The sequence below is a fragment of the Petaurus breviceps genome, unplaced genomic scaffold (assembly GCF_028583685.1).
Source record: "Petaurus breviceps papuanus isolate PSGF00001 unplaced genomic scaffold, PetGlider_PUasm1.0 90925, whole genome shotgun sequence".
In the NCBI taxonomy this organism is placed as follows: Eukaryota; Metazoa; Chordata; class Mammalia; order Diprotodontia; family Petauridae; genus Petaurus; species Petaurus breviceps.
This window is the reverse complement of record NW_027187380.1, coordinates 8295547-8317121: the sequence shown is the minus strand read 5'-3', so window position 1 is coordinate 8317121 and position 21575 is coordinate 8295547. Positions and strand designations below refer to the sequence as shown.

The following is a 21575-nucleotide window of genomic DNA, read 5'->3' as shown; positions in this document are numbered from 1 at the left end:
AGGAAGGAAGGAAGGAAGGAAGGAAGGAAGGAAGGAAGGAAGGAAGGGAAAGAGGGAGAGAGGGAAAAAGGGAGGGAGGAAGGGAAGGAAGGAAGAAAAGAAGGGAAAGAGGGAGGGAAGGAGGGAGAGAGAGGAAGGAAGGACCAGAAATTTTTCTTTGAAAAACTTGGAAATAATAGATCAATAATAATTAATGAATCGGAATGGTAATGAATATACACATTTCATGGCTATACAAAGGCGTCTTTATAAATGCTGACCATATGCTAAAGTACTAAAAGCCTAATGAACAAGTACAGCAATATTTAATGCATCCTTAAATAATCATGAATTAAAGGATCACTGAAGAAAAGATTAAAAATTAATAAGATATGTCAATTAATTAATTGGTAGGTAAAAGAAAATAAGAAAAAAACCACAGACATATAACATAATTTCATTAAAGAAAATGATAACACTGATATTATGTACCAAAACTCTTGAGATTTTGCCAAAGCATTCCTTAGGGAAAAATAGTTAACCCTTCAAACATTTAAATGTAGAAAAGTAAAAAACAAAGAATACAACAACAACAACAAGAAACACCCAACCCCAAAACCCTACATACAAAAATAAAGTTTCAGAAAATCAAAGGAGAGGTATAAAATTTAAAATGAAGCTGAACTGATAAATAAAACTAGAAAGTGGTTATCTGAAAGAAAACCCAATATGAAAGAACAATTAGGTAATGTATTTTTCAAAAAAAGGAAACCAAACTAGCAAAAACAATAACAAATAAAGCAGAAATTTTTTTTAAGTATCTCACACAATTTTATGCCACGAAAAGTGAAAGCATAAATGAAGTAGACAAATACTTACAAAAATAAGTTAAATGAAGAGAATTCAAATAATCTAATCGCAGAAAAATACCTTCCTGGATGAGCCATAAATGAAGGATAGGGGAGAAACCAAGAATCACATTTTAAAAGTACAACTGAATTTAATTTTAAGTAAATTGTTTAGAACATGAAAAGATGGCATCCTACAACAATCTTTCTGACATATTTTCCCAATATTTAAATCAGAAAGAGATGTCTATACGAGGAAAAGACAGATGAAAAAAGGAAAATCATAGAGCAATAATTTTCCCATAAACACTGATTTCAAAATATTAAGTTAAATATCGGAAAAGTTAGTGCAATGTATTTAAGAGATAGCCAGGTTGAATTTATGCCATGAGAGCAAGATTCATTCAACATAAGGAAAACTATAAACAAAATATATCATATATCAATAACAGAAATGTTTTTAAACTTATATGACTGTTTCAACAGATGTAGCTTTTGACAAAATGAAAAGTCATCTTATGTAAAAAACAAAACCAAGAAATATAGGAATAAGTGGATCCATCCATCAAATCATCTGCAACATGTAACATCAAGAATGAGCTTTATCTGTACTGAAGAACCTCTAGAAATCATTCAAATATGGTCATGGGTAAAGCAACAATGTCTATCTAATCAGCACTATAAAAAAAGACAAGAAAATTTAAAGAAATTTTATTATGCATGATGATACGCAAATGGCATGATTAAATGAAATTTAGAGAACCCTAGAATGTTAACTAACAATTAACTGAAACTCTTAACAACTAAGTAATAATTAGTAAAAACAAACCCAATGAATCATCAATTAGCATCTCTACATATTAGCAATAAAACTAAGCAGGTAGAAATAGAAAAAAGAATTATAGCAAACTACAGAAAGTATACAGTATCTGAGAAAACGGCTCTAAGGCATTCACAGAAATTATATGACTACAACTACAGAACTCTTTACACTAAAAAAGGAAGAAAAATAAATAACTGGTCATGATTTGTTCAGGCTAATAAAATTTAAACTATAATACAATTTGAATTAACTTAGAGAATCAGTATCATAGCAATCAACTGAAAGATGAGTTTGTCCAAGAAGACAATAATGAAATTTATCTGGAGAAACAAGATCGAGAACTTCAACGGAAAACACAAAAATGGTGGAAGAAGAAGTAGAAATAATACTAGTACCAGACCTCAAAACTAAGCTACAAAACAGTATCCCTCAAAAACATCTGCTATGGTTAAAAAACAGAAAAACATAAGAAATTAAGCACAAAAGATCCCAAAGCAAACAAATATAATAACAATATGTTCAATTAAACTGAAGGATATTAACTACTGGGAAAAGGACTGACTAAAATGACATAACTGCTAGGAAAATACAAAAACTCTGTAATACCACTAAAGGCTCCAATTAGTACTCATGACTTAAAAATATAAACATATTTAAAAATTACATCATATATAGAGGACAAAGGAAGGAAACATCTTTCATAACTATGGCTAGGGTAAGAAGAAGTCTTGACTATGCAAAATTTTAAAAAGGAAAAATTTTAATACATTAATCAGAATATTTCTGCACAAAATTATTATAATTAATCAATATAATTAAAATGTGAAAGCAAACAATTAACTAGGGGAAAATCTTTTCAGTAAGTTTCTCAGAATTTGATGCCCAAGATATATGAGGAACTAATATAAAAGAACAAAAGTCATTCTCCAATACACAAATGGTCATAGGATATGAAAAGGTAATATTTAAAGAGGAAAAAACCCAACAATTCTAATGAAAAATGTTTTAAATCAGTAATAATTAGAGTAATGAAAAATAAAACAACTGAGGCTCCTCTTTAAACTCACCAAATTACTAAAGATGACAAAAATGGAAAATGACAACTGTTAAAGGGATTATGGGAAAGACATAAATTAAAAAGAAAAAAATAAAAATCAAAGTTTTACAGAAATTGTTGGCCATAAACTAAGAGGTCAGTTGGACTAATACTCAAATTCCTATGATTACACAACTAATATATTTAGAAATAAGCTTCTAATCAGTAAGAAGCAATTAAACTTAGTTTCTTAGTAAAAAGACACCAGACTTAAGTTGCTTTTAGTGAGAATTTCAATATCTAATTTTTTCAAATGACTCACTGGGTAAGAAGATAAACATTATACATATCATGTTAATTTAACAGAAATACACGATGCCAAAAGTTGGCATCAAGTTGCCAAAACATCCTTGGAGAAATTTTGAGCAATGCAGATGGAAAATAAGAAGTTAAATGTAGACAACAAATAGTACACACAAATTGATCAATATTACAATTCTTTTTTTTTATTTTTTTAAATGCTTTATTAACTTCTGATTTACATCATTCATTTCTGCCAAATTTTGAGTTACAAATTTTCTCCCTGTTTTTCCCCCATCCATCCCCCCAAAACAGCAGTCCCACAGGATATCCCCACCTCCAATCTGCTCTCTCCCATATTATCTCCCATACCTGTTTCACCTTTTCCAGTGGATCTCTATGCCTCAGTGCCTGTATATCTTTTTTCTTAATTACATGTAAGATGGTATTAATAATAGTACACACACACACACACACACACACACACACACACACACATATATATATATATTTGAACATTTGATTTTAAAACTTGCAATTCCAGATTCATTCCCTTCCTCCCATGCCACCCACCCCCACTGGGGAGACAAGCAGTTCAGTATAGGTTGTACAAGTGCGGCTAATGCAAAACAATAATGTAGTAGATGTATTGTACAAGACTGACTATATTTCCCTCCCTCCTATCCCACCTCCCACTTGTTCTATTCACTACTTTGATCCTGTCCCTTTTCAAAAGTGGGTGCTTCCAACTTCCCTCCCCCCCGCCTGCCCTCCCTTCCATCACCCCCCCTCACATCCCCGTCCCCCCATTCTCCTGGAGGATGAGATCACCTATTGAGTGTGTATTTCCCTCCCTCCTCAAGCCAGATTCAATAAGAATAAGGTTAACCTATTCCCTTTTGCCTTCCTATTCTTCCCCTCCATTATAACCATTTTCCCTTGCCTCTTCTGTATGAAAGTTTGCCCCAATCTGTCTTTCCCCATCTCCTCTCATTATATTCCTCTCACCTCTTATTTTCACCTTTTAAGTATCATCCCTTCCTGTTAAATTGGTCCCGTGCTCTCTATCTATGTATACCTGTAAAAGTATATACACACATTCACATATGTATTCATGTGCCCGCATACCCTCATATAAAGACATATATATATGTTTCTAATCCTTGCAACTACTGAGAAAAGTTTCATAAGTTACAATTATTGTTTTTCCATGTAGGAATGTTAATAGTTCAACTTTGGCCAGGTGGCTCAGCGAGCAAGAGCACCGGCTCCAGTGCCGGGACGACCCAGATCAAATCTGGGCCCAGATACCCAGCACCACACCCAGAAACAACAACTGGCCGCCCAACCCCGAGCAAGTCACCCAACCCCGAGTGCTTCAAAAAAAAATTTGTTCAACTTTGATAAGTTCCTTATGATTTCTTTTCCCTGTTTACCTTCTCATGCTTCTCTTGCTTCTTGTATCTAAATGTCAAATTTTCTATTCAACTCTGGTTTATTCAGCAAGAATGCTTGAAAGTCCTTTATTCCACTGAATTACCATATTTTCCCCTGAAACATGATACTCAGTTTGGATGGGTAGGTGCCTCTTGTTTTTAATCCCAGCTCCTTTGCCCTCCAGAATATCACATTCCAGGCCCTTCGATCCCTCAGTGTAGAAGCTGCCAGATCCTGGGTTATCCTGATTGTGTTTCCACAATATTCAAATTGTTTCTTCCTGGCTGCTTGTAATATTCTCTCCTTAATCTGGGAATTCGGGAACCTGGCTATAATATTCCTAGGAGGTTTCTTTTTGGGATCTTTTTCAGGAGGTGATTGATGGATTCTTTCAACCTCTATTTTGCCCTCTCGTTCTAAAACATCAGGGCAGTTTTCTTTGAGAACTTCCTGGAGGATGCTTTCCAGGCTCTTACTTTGGTCATGGCTCTCAGGAAGTCCAATAATTTTTAAATTATCTCTCCTGGATCTATTTTCCAGGTCAGTGGTTTTTCCCATGAGATATTTCACATTGCCTTCTATTCTTTCATTTGTTTGGATCTGTTTAACAGCATCTTGATTTCTCATAAAGTCATTAGCTTCCATTTCCTCCAATCTAATTCTGAAGCAATGATTCTCCTCAGTGAGCTTTTGAGATTCTTTTTCCATCTGGCAAATTTGGCTTTTTAAGGCATTCTTCTCCTCATTGCCTTTTTGAACCTCTTTTGCCATTTGAGTCAGTCTGTTTTTTAAGGTGTTATTTTCCTCAGTCAGGTTGTTGACTCTCATTTCATAATTTTCTTGCATTGTTCTCATTTCTCTTCCCAATTAAAAAATTGTTTTTCTATGTAACTGGAAAATAAGATGTACAGGCAATGGGGTATAGAAATCCATCTTGCACTACATGGAATTAAGGTAGCAAGGAGGGGATGGGGGGCATATAAGAGACAGCAGAATGGGGGAAGGGGTATCCAGTATGCTTGCCATCTTCTGGTGTGGGGCAGGGGAGAGATGGGGAGAAAATTTGTAACTCAAAATCTTATGGAAATGAATGCAGAAAACTAAAAATAAATAAATAATAATTCACACTGCTGAAGTAAAATTCACCTAAAACTAGAAAGTTTGGGTCCATTTGGCGGTCTAAATAATAGTATTAAAAGTGGTAATGTTGAAAATATGAAAATGTCTAGATTGTCTAAGTAGGATAAATAATTTTCTTGTATCTTTCACAGACATAACTTTATTTTTTTAATTATTTTTTGCCTTTTTCTTTTGGAGGGCAATTGGGGTTAAGTGACTTACCCAAGGTCACAAGGCTAGTTTTTGTGTTAAATGTCTGAGGTCAAATTTGAACTCAGGTCCTCCTGACTACAGGGCCAGTGCTCTATTCATTGAGCCACCGAGCCACCCCATAGACATAATTTTAAAACTAAAATAATTTAGAATGCAAATTCCATACTAAGATGGTAGAGTAGAAAAAAATGATATGGAGAAAGAAACTGAAAAAGAAATAAATAGCTTAAAAAAGGAGGCACAAAACCTGACCCTACTAAAAACTTTTGTAAAACTAAGAATTGACCTAATGGAAATCAGTGACTCCCAAGAGATAAGATGATTTCTTAAAAGTAAAAAGAACAGGAAATTAATGGAAAATGTAAGATATCTAATATCAACAACTGAATTAGAAAATAAATTAAAGAGAAATAACTTAATAACACGATTACCTGAAATCTAAGACCAAATAATCAGATATCTTTATTTTTTTAAATCATCAAAGAAAATTGTCCACACCGATTGAGACAAGAAAATAATATGATGTGTAACCTTGAGAAAGTTACTTAACCAGAATTGCTTAAAAAAAAAGAAAATAATATGAAAATACAAAGAATTTACTGATCATTTCCTTAAGAAACCCCAAAATGAAAAATTCTCAGAAAAATCATTACCAACTTCAAAAACTTCCTGTCAAAGGAAAAATATTATAAGCAGCAGAAAGAAAAATTTCAAATAATGAGCAACTGCAATCAGAAACACTTTAGAAAAATGTAGCAGCTAAGACTTTTGAGGAGCAAAGGACATGGAATGAGATATTCCTTAAGGCAAAAGATAAAAATCTATAACCAATAACTTATACAGCAAAACTAAGCATCATCCTACAAATGAAATGGAAGATATTTTAATACTTCAGATGACAAAAAAAAAAAACAACTATAAATTAGGACTTAAGAGATACAAATATGAGAAACAGGCCCAGAAGGTGCAGCCTGCAGACACAGAGGCAGGCTGAGAAGGCCCCTGAGAGGGCAAGTTTTCTCACCAACCACAAGTACCACTACCATGACTATCACCAAAGGGCTGGGACTGGAAAGAGCAAGGTTAAGAACCAAATGCAGGGGCCCCTGTCCCGACAGCAAATACTCCTGGGGCTACTTAATAGCCCAGAGATTTAAAAAAAAAAAAAAGAGCCCCTATCAGGACCTCCAAAGACCAGGATAACAGAGTGAACCTCCCCGGCTCGAACCCAACCCCTCTGACCCTAAAAACATAGCAATTGTTGCCTCAGGGCAAAACCTTCTACAGTAAAGGCTTGGGATCCCTAGAGGAAGGGCGTGGCTAGGGCCTGCCTCAAAATGGGTAGAAAGCAGACTACAAAGACTCTGGAGTCCTACTATCCTCCCAGGGAGGAACCAAACTCAGAGGGAGACAATGTGGACTCCACACCCACAGCTGAAACATCAAGAGGGAACAGGTCCCAAGCACAGAAAGCTCTCCTAGATGGAAGTTTGAAAAAGGAACTTTGAAAACCAAATGAGAGAGATAGAAGACAAAATGAATAATTCTCTCAAAACCAAAACTGCAGAATTAGAAAAACATTATAATGAAGAAAACACCTCTAAAAAGAAAAGTGTATGATATGGAAAAGGAGCTCCAAAAATTAACCAAAGAAAATTATTTGCTAAAAACTAGATTTAACCAAATTGAAACAAATAACTCTATGAGGAACCAAGAATTAGTCAAACAAAACAAGAATGAAAAATTAGAAAAAGAGGTAAAATACCTCAAAGAAAAAATGACTGACCTGGAAAACAGATCCAGGAGAGATAATCTGAGAATCATAGGCCTACCAGAAAATCAAGATGAAAAAATGAACCTGGACAACATTCTCCAGGAGCTCGTTAAGAAAAACTGCCCTGAGATACTAGAATCTGAGGGTAAAATAGAAATCTAGAGAATCCACCAGACACCTGCTGAAAGAGATATCCAAACTGAAAAGTCCTCGAACTGTTGTGGCCAAACTCCAGAACTACCAGATAAAAGAGAAAATACTTCAAGTGGACAGAAAGAAACAATTCAAATATCAACGGTCCACAGTGAGGATCACACAGAATTTGGCAGCCTCTACAGTGGAAAATCTGAGGCAGTGGAATACAATTTTCCATAAGGCAAAAGAGCTCGGGTTACAACCAAGGATCACATACCCAGGGAGACTGAGCATATTCTTCCAGGCAAAGAGATGGTCATTCAACGATATAACAGATTTATAGACCTTCCTGATAAAAAAGCCAGAACTCAATAGAAAATTCAACCTCCAATTACAAGATGCAACAGTGACAAAGAAAGGTAAACAAGGAAAACACACACACACACACACACACACACACACACACACACACACACATACCCTCCGTGCTATTTGATAAGAGCAAAGTGGTTATGGACAAGTAGAGGGGCAGGAGTATAAAATACACAAAATGACAATTAAAAAAAAATCTTATTAAGGGCTATAAAGGGACTGCAATGGAAGAAGAGGAATGAAGTGGAAAAGGGTACATCACAAAGAGGCATAAAAACAGTATAGCAGAGGAAAAGAAGGGAGGGAGATGAAAATCATATGAGCTTTTCCCTCATTGGTTCCAGTGCAAGGAGGGTATAACAACCAGTTAAGCATAGGACTCTATGGAGAAGAAACGCAAAAAGTAACATTTTAGAGGGAAAGAGGGGAGGGAGAGGAACTTCGCATAAGATTTGTTCCTGTCACACATGGTACGAAGAAGAAATAACATACTTCATTAAGTATAAAAATATCCTACAGGCAGTAGGAGGGGGAAAGGGCTACAAAATGAGGGGCAGGGGAGGGTTAGTTAGTGGGGAGGGAAGAAGAAAGGAGAAAGGGGAAGAGAAGGAAAGGGGGCTGATAGGGAATACTAAGGGAGGAGGTGTTCAAAAGGAAAACTATTAAGAGGGTGAAGGGAGAAGAGGGGGAAAATATGAGCATTAATAGGGGAGGGAATAAGATGGAGGGAAAGAAAACAGATAACAATCATAACTGTAAATGTGAATGGAATGAACTCTCCCATAAAACAGATGGATAGCAGAATGGATTAAAAATCATAATCGTACATTATTTTTTTTACATGAAATGTAAACTTTTTTTTACAAGAAATGTGAACATTTCTGTTTACAAGAAACACATCTGAAACAGAGGGATACACACAGGGTGAAAGCAAAAGGCTGGAGTAAAATATATCATGCCTCAGCTAAAGTAAAAAAGCAGGAGTAGCAATCCTTATGTCAGATAAATCAAAAGCAAAAACTGACCTAACTAAAGTAGATAAGGAAGGAAACTATATCCTGCTAAAAGGCACCATTGAGAATGAAGCAATATCATTATGTAACATATATGCACCAAGTAGTATAGCATCCAAATTCCTAGAGAAGGTAAAGGAATTTTTAGAGGAAGAAATAGATAGCAAAACTATACTAGTGGAAGACCTTAATCTCCCCCTCTCTGAACTGGATAAATCCAACCTCAAAATGAACAAGAAAGAAGTTAAGGAGGTGAACAGAATTTTAGAGGGGATAGGTATGACAGATCTCTGACCACGTTCTAGGGCATAAAAATCTCACAATTCTATGCATTAAGGTAGAAATATTAAATTCATGCATCTCAGATCATGATGCAATACAAAGCCACGGAACGACAGACTAAAAAATAATTGGAAACTAAACAATTTAATCGTAAAGAATGAGTGGGTCAAACAAGAAATTATAGAAACAATCAGTAATTTCATTTAAGAGAATGATAATAATGAGACAACATACCAAAACTTGTGGGATGCATTAAAGGCAGTTCTTAGGGGAAGTTTTATATCCCTGATTGCATACATGAATAAATTAGAGAAAAGGGAGGTCAACAAATTAGGCATGCAATTGAGAAACCTAGAAAAAGAACAAACTCAAAACCCTCAATTAAATACTAAATTAGAAATATTGAAAACCAAAGGGGAGATTAATAAAATTGAAATTAAGAAAACTATTGAATTAATAAATAAAACTAAGAGCAGGTTTTATGAAAAAAAAAACAACAAAATTGATAGACCCTTAGTCAATATAATAAAAAAAAAAGAAAGAAAACCAAATTATGAGTATCAAAAATGAAAAGGGTGAATCTACCTCCAATGAAGAGGAAATCAAAACAATAATTAGGAATTATTTTTCCCAATTGTATGCATATAAATTTGGCAATCTTAGGGAAATGGATGAATACTTAGAAAAATACAAGTTGCCCAGGTTAACTGAAGAGGAAGTAAATTACTTTAAAATTACTTTAATAACCCCATCTCAGAAAAAGAAATTGAACAAGCCATCAGTCAACTCCCTAGGAAAAAATCTCCAGGGCCAGATGGATGTACTAGTGAATTCTATCAAACATTTAAAGAACAACTGATTCCAATACTCTACAAACTCTTTGGGAAAACTAGTGAAGAAGGAGTCCTACCAAATTCTTTTTATGACACAAATATGGTACTGATACCTAAATCAGGAAGAGATAAAACAGAAAGAAAATTATAGCCCAATCTCCCTCATGAATATATATATATATGCAAAAATTCTAAATAAAATACTAACAAAAAGACTACAGCTACTTATCTCAAGAATAATATACTTTGATCAGGTAGGATTTATTCCAGGAATGCAAGGATGGTTTAACATTAGGAAAACCATCAGAATAATTGATCATATCAACAATAAAACTAGCAGAAACCACATGATCATCTCAATACATGCAGAAAAGGCTTTTGACAAAATACAACATCCATTCCTATTAAAAACATTAGAAAGTATAGGAATAAAAGGAGTCTTCCTTAAAATAATAGGCAGCATCTATTTAAAGCCATCAGCAAGTATTGTATGTAATAAGGAGAAGCTAGAAGCATTTCCCATAAGATCAAAGGTGAAACAAGGATGTCCACTATCACCCTACTCTTATTCAATCTGTTACTAGAAATGTTAGCAGTAGCAATTAGAGAGGAAAAAGAAATCAAAGGAATCAAATTAGGCAAAGAAGAAACCGAGCTATCACTCTTTGCAGATGATATGATGGTATACGTAGAGAATCCTAGAGAATCAAGTAAAAAACTACTTGAGACAATAAATAAATTTGGCAAAGTTGCAGGATATAAAATAAACCCATATAAATCCTTGACATTCCTATATATTTCCAATGAAATTCAACAGCAAGAGATAGAAAGAGAAATCCCATTTAAAGTTACTGTAGACATTATAAAATATTTGGGCATCTACCTGCCAAAACAAACCCAGATCTATATGACCATAACTACAAAACACTTTTCACACAAATAAAGTGAGATCTAACTAATTGGAAAAATATCAATTGCTCATGGCTGGGTCGAGCTAATATAGTAAAAAATGACAATTTTACCTAAATTAAATTATATATTTAGTGCCATACCAATTAATTTACCAAAAAACTACAGCACTAGAAAATAAATAGTAACAAAATTCATTTGGAAGAATAAACAGTCCAGAATATCAAGGGAATTTATGAAAAGAAATGGTAGGGAAGGTGGACTAGCTATACCAGATTTCACTCTGTATTATAAAGCAGCAGTCATCAAAACTACTTGGTACTGGCTGAAGAAAAGAGTAGTGGATCAATGGAAAAGATTAGGCACACGAGACTCAGAAGTCAATGACTATAGTAATATATTGTTTGATAAACCCCAAGACTCCACTTTTGGGGATAAGAACTCACTATATGAAAAAAACTGCTGGGAAAACTGGAATATAGTATGGCAGAAACTGGGCATAGAACATTATCTAACACCATATATCAAAATCAAGTCTAAATGGGTACATGATCTAAGTATAAAGGTTGATACTGTAAGCAGTCTTGGAAAACAAGGAATAGTTTACCTGTCAGATTTGTGGAGAGGGAAAGACTTCATGACTAAACAAGAATTAGAGAACATTATAAAATGTAAAATGGATAATTTTGACTACATGAAATTGAAAAGCTTCTGTACAAACAAAGCCAATGTAACCAAGATTAAGGGGGAGGTGGGAAATTGGGAAAGAATCTTTACGACCTATGTCTCTGACAAAGGACGCATTTCTAAAATATACAGAGAATTGAATCAAATTTATAAGAATACAAGTAATTCCCCAATTGATAAATGGTCAAAGGATATGAACAGACAATTTTCAGAGAAAGGAATTGAAGATATCTATAAGCACATGAAGAAATGCTCTAAATCACTATTGATTAGAGAAATGCAAATCAAAACAACTCTGAGGTACCACATCTCACCAGTCAGATTGGCTAAGATGACAAAACAGGAAAATGACAAATGCTGGAGAGGATGTGGGGAAATTGGAACACTAATGCATCCGCTGGTGGAGTTGTGAAGTAATCCAGCCTTTCTGGAGAGCAATCTGGAATTATGCCCAAAGGGCTATAAATACTTTCATATCCTTTGACCCAGCAATACCACTCCTAGGGTTATATCCCAAAGAGATCATAGAAGTGGGAGGAAGACCCATATGTACAATATAGCAGCTCTTTTTGTGGTGGCAAAGAATTGGAAATTAAGAGGGTACCCATCAATTGGGGAATGGCTGAACAAGTTGTGGTATATGCATGCTATGGAATACTATTGTGCTATAAGAAACGAGGAGCAGACAGTCTTCATATTTACCTGGAGAGGCTTATACGAACTGATGCTGAGTGAGAAGAGTAGAACCAGGAGAAATTTGTACACAATTATAGACACAACGTATGTGTGATGACCAACTCTGATAGGCTGGACTCTTCTCCGCAATGCAGTGATACAAGTCAATCCCAAAAGACTAATGATGGAAAGAAACGTATGCATCCAGAGAAAGAACTAGAAAGAACTGAGTTTATATGCAGATGGAAGCAAAATACCTGATCTTTCTCCTTTTCTTGTTTGTTTTTATGTCCTCTTTACGATTTTTCATTCCATCTGATACAATCCATCTATATAACCTGACTAATGTAAAATGTGAAAGTATTTACAGAACCTATACTTGACTATATGCAGCCATGGGTGGGTGGGGGGGGGAGGAGAGGGACAAAATGTGAAACTCAAGGAATTGTGGAATTGAATCCTGTAAACTAAAAGGAAACAAACACATTTTTTAAAAAAGAGAGATATTAATATGCAATTCAAGAGAAAAATAAAAAAAGCAATTGTAAGTAAATAATCAGAAAGGACTTTAGAAGTACAAAATTTATATTCTAATGGAGAAGGTAGATGTTAGAACGTTTCTTATAGCATCCTTTTGTTACAAGGAGTAATAGGTATACTAAACTAAGAAAAAATACCTAGGGGCGGTCAGGTAGCACAGTGAGTAAGAGTACCAGCCCCACAGTCCAGATGACCTGGCATTGAATCCAAGCTCAGATACTTAGCACCACACCCAGAAATAATGGGCTGTATAACCTTGAGCAAGTTACTTAACCCCAATTGCTTAAAAAAAAAAAAAAAGACCTATTTTTATTATGTTTTAAAGATATAAGAAAAATGAGGGCAGAGACAAGATAGCGGAGTAGAAGCAGAACCTCCGCACTGCTCCAGCTTACAACTTCCCCAATCCATGTAAAAGGGGACTCTGAACAAACTTTAGAGATACAGAACCCACAAAATAACACAGAGAAGCTAACCTTTGGCTGAGGACAGCCCAGCAGGCTGGCAAAAATCAGCCAGCGCAGCACTCTAGGAGCCAACCCCAGTCCCGTGTAAGCCTGAGGTTTTAGCCCCAGGGTGGGTCTGACCAACCACTAGCTAGAGGGACTCCAGATCACCAGCAGCTGTGGCCGTTTCCAGATTTATCAACACATAGATGCCAAGGACAAAGTGAGAGGTCAGTGCAGTGTGGACATTGGGACCAGTAGTTGGGAGTGCGTCAGCTTTTGCCCCCAGGGCGAGAAACTGCTGAGACACCTGGGCACAGGCTGGCGACACCTTGCAGCTTCAGTTCCTGGCCTGCAGACTGAAGGGGAACCAAGGGACATCAGAGGGGTAATTGCTCTTGCTTTTTTCCTAACCTGCTAGGATTTTAATCCCTAACCTGCTAGGATTTTAATCCCTAACCTGCTAGGATCTGCATTGCTATCTTGGGTGGAGGTCCTGGGGTGTTTGACCAGATTGCCAGGGCATGTGGAGGCTTTAGAGAGGGTACTCAACTAATACCTCTGGCATCTGAGAAAACCTCAGCATTTGGTATGAAGCTCCCCTTTCTGGTGGCAGAGTCCTACTGTGGCAAAAAGCTCAGGGGTCAAGTGACTTAGTGGTGACATGAAAAGGAAAAGGAGGCAAAGCAAACAGAAGAATCCAACATTAGACTCCTATTTTGGGGACAAAAAGAATCAAAGCATGGAACAGGAGGAAGACAGTGAAGTCAGAACACCTGCACCAAAAGCTTCAAAGGAAAATACAAGCTGGATACAGGCCATAGAAGACCTTAAGAAGGATTTTGAAAAACAAATAAGAGAAGTAGAGGAAAAATTGGGAAGAGAAATGAGAATAATGCAAGAAAATTATGAAAGGAGAGTCAACAGCCTGACTGAGGAAAATAACACCTTAAAAACAGACTAACTCAAATGGCAAAAGAGGCTCAAAAAGGCAGGGGCGGCCAGGTAGCACAATGAGTAAGAGCACTGGCCCTGGAGTCGGAAGACCTAGGATCGGTTTCAGCCTCAGATACTTAACAGCCATACAAAAATAACTGGCAATGTAACCTTGAGCAAGTTACTTCACCCCAACTGCTTTAAAAAAAAAAAGGCATTGAGGAGAGGAATGCCTTAAAAAGCCAAATTTGCCAGATGGAAAAAGAATCTCAAAAGCTCACTGAGGAGAATCATTCCCTCATATTCAGAATGGACCAAAGGAAAGCTAGTGCCATTAAGAGAAATCAAGATGCTGTTAAACAGATCCAAACAAATGGAAGAATAGAAGGCAATGTGAAATATCTCATGGGAAAAACCACTGACCTGGAAAATAGATCCAGGAAAGATAACTTAAAAATTATTGGACTACCTGAAAGCTATGATCAAAGAAAGAACCTAAAATCACCCTCCAAGACATTCTCAAGGAAAATTGCCCTGATGTTTTAGAACCAGAAGGCAAAATAAAGGTTGAAAGAATCCACCCATCACCTCCTGAAAAAGATCCCAAAAAGAAGACTCCTAGGAATATTATAGACAGGCTCCGGAATTCTCAGATCAAGGAGAGGGAAGAATATTACGAGCAGCTAGGAAGAAACAATTTGAATATTGTGGAAACACAATCAGGATAACCCAGGATCTGGCAGCTTCTACACTGAGGGATCGAAGGGCCTGGAATAGGACATTCTGGAGGGCAGAGGAGCTGGGATTAAAACCAAGAGTCACCTACCCAGCAAAACTGAGTATCATCTTTCAGGGGAAAATATGGTCATTCAGTGGAATAGTGGACTTTTAAAGCATTCTTGATGAAAAAAACAGAGTTGAATAGCAAATGTGACATTCAGCTTGAGAAGGTAAACAGGGAAAAGAAATCATATGCCACTGATCAAAGTTGAACTATTAACATTCCTACATGGAAAAACAATAATTGTAACTGATGAAACTTTTCTCAGTATGCAAATTGGTGAAGGGAATAGAAATATACATATATATACATATATGGCTACATCAGAGGGTATATGGGCATATGAATACATATGTGAATGTGTGTATATATGTTTACAAGTATATATAGATAGAGGGCACAGGTCCAATTTAATCAGAAGGGATGATATTTAAAAGGTGACATTAAGAGGTGAGAGAAGAATATAATTAGAGGAGATAGGGAGAGACAGAATGGGATAAACTATCTCATAAAGAAGAGGCAAGGGAAAATGGTTACAATGGAGGGGAAGACTAGGAAGAAAAAAGGGAATGGGTCAACCTTATTCTCACTGAATTTGGCTTGGGGAGGGAATGAAATACACACCAAATAGGGTATCTCACCGTACAGGAGAGTAGGGGGAAGGGGATGAGAGGGGGGATGATGGAAGGGAGGGAAAGCTAGGGGGGGGGGGAGTCGGAAGCACTCACTTTTGAAAAGGAACGGGATCAAAGTAGAGAATAGAACAAATGGGTGGTGGGATAGGAGGGAGGGAAATATAGGCAGTCTTTTACAATATATCTACTACCGTGTTTCCCCGATAATAAGACCTATCCCGAAAATAAGCCCTCCCCTTACTGTGTAAGATTCCTCTAAAATAAGCCCTACTGAGATTGCTAATGCACCGGCCCCCCCCCGTGAACGCACGCTGCGCTCCAAGCTGCAACCAATCAGAGCTGCAGCAGTGAGCGCGTCATCCTGTTCTTCCCCAGTGATTTGCTTATTGAATAAAGGTACATTTTTTTGTTCACATCTACCTGTTTATTAAAATTGCTGTCAATGTTCATTAAAATAAGCCCTCTGGTGTTTTTCTGTCCAAAAAAATAATAAGACAGTGTCTTATTATCAGGGAAACACGGTATGTTAATGTTTTGCATTAGCTACATATGTACAACCTATTCTGAACTGCTTATCTTCCCAGTAAGGGTGGTTGACAAGGGAGGAAGGAAATGAATCTGAAATTCAAAGTTTAAAATCATATCTTTATATATATATATATATATATACACACATATATACATATATATATAGTATTATTAATACTATTTTACACGTAACTGGGAAATAAGATATACAGGCACTGGGGCATAGAGATCCACCATGCCCTACTGGAAAAGTCAAAAGGGGTACGGGAGAAAATATGGGAGAGAGCAGATTAGAGGAGGGGATATCCTGTGGGACTGCTATTTTGGGGTGGTGGGTAGGGGAAAAATGGGGAGAAAATTTGTAATTCAAAATCTGGCAGAAATGAATGATGTAAATCAGAAGTTAATAAAGCATTTGAAAAAGGGAAAAAAGGTATAAGAAAAATGAAAAAGGTAGGAGAAGATACATTAAATGTAAATGAAAGAAAAATAGTAGAACTTAACATAACTGAGTTGTGCAAAAACAGAATTGTATATAAACATGGAAGGAGTAAGGGGAATCTAAACTGAGTAAAAGAGGGAAGAACGCAGACACAGAGTTTAGTGTAGAAATATATTCAACTTGACAGGGACTGATAGGAACAGGAAAAGGGGAAGCTTCAGGATGTTATAATTTTTTTCAAGAAGCCAAAAGTTTAAAAAGTATTGTTTAAAAACAAGAAGGAAACAATAAAGGGTAACAACTTGAAATAAATGTGGCATGAGAAATATATAGAGTAGAAAAATAAAAGATAGAATCCAGGAAAATATACAATTAACACTGTAACTGTAAAGTGGATGAACTCATCAATAAAATGGAAGTGATTAAAAAATAACAGCAATAATAATAGCTATAGTACCTACTACACTTTATAAATACAGTTTCATTTGAGTCTCACAATAACCCTGGAAGGTAAAGTGAAATTATTCCCAATTTTTACAATTGAGAAGACTGATAGCTTAAGTGATTTGCCCTAGGTCACATTGCTAAGTAATCAACTGAGGTTGGACCTTAAGTCTTTCTGACTTCAGGCCTAGCTGTCTATTCACTATAACATGTAGTTAAAGAACAGATTAGAAAGCAAAATGATACAATATGTTGTTTATAAGAAGCACTTTTTTAAACAAAGGAAGGAAAGAAGACTTGGGAATGCTGATCAACACAATAATCCAGCATAATTCTTTAGGATTCATGATAGATACTGCCCAACTCCTGTCAAAGAGATGATGGATTCAAAGAGCCAGTTGAGATTTTTTTTTTTACACATGGCAAATACAAAATTTGTTTTATATGACTATACATATTTTTAATGTTGGTTTTTCTTGCTTTCTCAATGGAGGGCAGAGAACACAAAAAGGAAAAAAGGCTGACCTGTGAATATAAATTTAAAAAAATTTTTTTTTGCTTTTTGGAGGGCAATTGGGGTTAAGTGACTTGCCCAAGGCCACACGGTTAGTTTTGTGTGTGCATGTGTGTGCTAAGTGTCTGAGGCCATTTTGATGGCCTCATGTCTTCCTGACTCCAGGGTCAGTGACCCATTCACTGTGCCACCTAGCTGCCCCTATAAATTAAATTTTTAAAAAAATTAATAAAGTTTTCTGTAATTAGGCAAACATTTTTAAAAATCAATTGTAGACTAAACGTAATCCTAAAGAATTGATAGGTCAAAGAAAAAAACAGAAATGAAAAATTAATTTGAAAACTTTAAATACTAAAATGTTAAAGATTAACATAATTAAGAAAAATTAAAATTAAAAACACTGAATTAATAAAACTAGAGTTTGTTTTTTTTTTAAAAGAGCAAAAAAATAAACCACTAATTTGAGATGTTAAAGAAATTTCAAAGGATATAATAGTTAATTTTGATGATACAATATTAAAAGGTTTTACACACACACATCTAAGCAGACATTAAAAGGGAAACAAGGTGGGACAAAATCACAATAGTAAAGTTCTTTAAAAATGGTCTCGTTTGTATGATTATATAAGGAATTGATTCAAATTTTGTAAGAAAAAGAACTATTCCCCAATTCATAACTGGTCTAAGGATATGAACAGGCAATCCTAAAGGGAAGAAAATTTGCCATATAAAAAACTGCCTTCTTATCACTACTAATTAGAAAAATGCAAACTAAAGCAATTCTAACATTCCACCACAAACCCCTAAGAGTGGCAGACATGACCAAAAAAGAAAATAATAAATATTGTAGAAACTATAGGAAAACAGACACACTGACACCTTGCTGATGATCCTATGAATTGGTACAACCATTATGAAAATAAATTTGGGATTACAGGCCCCAAAATTGTTCAAAGAAAGAAGAAATGCACAAAAATATTTTTAACAGCTCATTTTGTAGTAACAAAAACCCTCTGGAAACTAAAAGGATAACCATTAATTTAACAATGACTGAATAAGTTGTGGTATATGAATTAATGGAATACCAGTGAACTTTTAAGAAATGAAGAAATAGATGATTTCAAAGAAACAGAGACATAAACAAAATGATGCAAAGCAAACTCAGCAGAACCAAAAGAATGATTTCTACTATAACATCAGTGCTATAATTACCAACAACTTTAAGAACTTTCATAAATTGATGAAGAATTAGCACAACCAGGAGAACAATTCATACAATAACAACAATGTAAAACAAGGTTCCAGAGGACAACTGATGATAAATATCAATATCTATTATTAAGAGGTGATGGACTTAGGGTGTAAAATGAGACATACATACATACATATACACACACATATTTGTGTGTTGTATACAGACATTCAGAGAATGTTTTGCTCAACTTTTACAACTGTTAAGAAAATTCGTTTTTCCCTTCCTTTCCTTTTTTTTCCCAATGGGTGGTAGGGTAGGAGAAAATAGATTTCTATTAATGTTAATACTAGGGATGTAGAGTTGCTATAGAAGTGAAATACTGCATGCATTTTCGGGCAAAGTCACTATTATTATTAGTTTTACTTTGTTACGAAATTTTTACCTTTCATGTAGCGGAAGTAATTTATAAATGTGCATATTATAATAACAAAACAGATAAAACTTTTTTTAAATATTTAAAAAGAGATTATTTCAATAAATCCTAGTGGGTTGTTTGTTCTGGAAGGTTCTTTTGGTGATATGGAGTGGGATGCAGTTCTTTTGCATTCAAATAGGCCACAGACAAAATATTTTGAATACCATTGGTCTAAATAACAATATTGAGGCTCCAAAACCTCAAAATATTTGAAAAGTACTAGCTAGATAATCCTTTCAAAGGATAAAAACAGAGCCTAAGTCTTATTGCCCTTCTGTAGACAATGGCTATGGCTTAAGTACAACATCATTTCAGAACAATTTAGAAAAGACTTAGCAGCTAATAATCCCCAATCATCTGCGGCACTTGCTCTCAGGTGGAATTATAAGTAAATTTATTATAGACTGCAAATATGTTTAGCTTTAGGAACAGAGATTACTAACATTTCTCCCATACCCCATTTTCTTTTCTTTTCTTTCTTTTTTTTTTTTGCTTTTTGGAGGGGGAAGGCAGGGCAATTGGGGTTAAGTGACTTGCCCAAGGTCACACGGCTAGTAAGTGTTAAGTGTCTGAGGCCGGATTTGAACAAGTCCTCCTGACTCCAGGGCTGGTGCTCTATTCACTGTGCCACCTAGCCGCCCCCCCCATCTTATTTTCAACCCTAAAAGTAAATAAATTCTTCCTCATGGCTAAGTCCCCATTTTAAATTTCAGCCCACTTCTAGTTTACGCTTCTCTGGATATAGAAAAACATACTCAGTAAGTCTTTTGTAAAAACACTCCACACACTTGAAAATAAATAAAAAATAAAGCCAGGCCGTCGAGCTTCTTTTATTCAGGCTTAAGAGTTAACAATTATAAAACAAAATAAAACTTTTCCTATAGTTTTTCCTTTGATATTCAGTTAAGTACTCTTTTCTAAACCTAATTTCTCTATAATCTCTTTTCATCTATAATGACCAAAACTAGATGAAGTCAATGGGCATAAAAAGTATTAATTTTTTTTTTTTACTAAACACTAACAAAGTCAAAGAATATAAAATACTGATTAGTAAAAATGAAATTTTTCAACTACTAATTCAGGTAAATAAACTTACTTGATAAGATTCTGGAAAGCATAACCATCTGTCCACTGTTCAGTGAAAGAGGCTCCATGTCGGACAGTAGTGAAGTGACCTAGTCTCAAGCGGTCCTGCATGCTTTTATCCCTGCATGCCATCTTCTCTTGCTTTGACTAAAGAAAAAAGATAAAATGGGAATGAAAGAAGAGGAAACATGATATGGAACCATCATCACTTACTCATTCTTATAAACACAAGACTTTCTGCTGTTTACAAGGGTAAAGCAAGGCCATCTAAAAACAATATTTAACACCTCAAATAGTCACTACCAATAAGTATTTAACAACAATGGTAACAAATAATATTACAGTAATACAATATATACTAATACCCAGTTTTCTAGCAGAATGAAATATCTAGATAGAAATATCTAGATTTTCTGAATGGAAGTCACACCTTTTAGAATTAATTCCTTCTTTATAAAGTTTATCCTTCTTTTCCTTTAAGAAATGTGTTTCAACCAAGAATCAACTACCCAGCAAAATTGAGCATAATCTTTTGGGCAAGGAGATGGACATTCAATGAAATAAGAGACTTCCAGACCTTCCTGATGAAAAGGCCAGAGCTCAATAAAAATTTGATCTTTACATACAAAACTCAAAAGAGGCTTTTTTGCCTCTCTTGATAAACAGGGGGAAAAAAAGAAAAAAAAAGATGTATTTTATTTATTTGTCTATAAATCAAACTCTTTTCAAACCTTCCCTTGTCACAAAGCAAAATAATTACACAAAAACCACCAGTGATTGAATCTGACAATAAAAATAGCATATTTCCTCAGTAGTCCCTCACCTTTTCTGAGATAGAAGGTTTTAGTATCTCGTCCCTGGGATCTTTATTATTTTTTTATTTCAAACGTTAAAAAAAGAAATTCCATACACACAACATTAAAAGGGGATTTTAACAAACAAAACTATAAATCTCATAGCATTTGATTTTGGGGTTGTTGTTTTTTTTTTTTTTTAAGTGTGTAAGTTTCATGTTACTTTCAAACTTCACCACTTGTCTGGGCTTCCTTCTGAACTTCCTTCTGCTCTCTTCTAAGCATTTAAAAAAAATTTAATGGCCCTTTTTTTGGGGAGCATTA

General features: G+C 35.2%; 1 protein-coding gene across 4 annotated transcripts in view; it reads right to left on the bottom strand.

The window, feature by feature from the left end:
• TLK2 (tousled like kinase 2) overlaps positions 1-21575 on the bottom strand; it is a 188758-nt gene that overhangs the window by 63162 nt on the left and 104021 nt on the right. For all 4 annotated transcript variants that reach the window (XM_069076230.1, XM_069076229.1, XM_069076232.1 and 1 more), the window contains one exon: positions 20468-20604. In XM_069076230.1, the coding sequence (XP_068932331.1) occupies positions 20468-20604 (137 nt within the window). The remainder of the gene's footprint in view (positions 1-20467; positions 20605-21575) is intronic.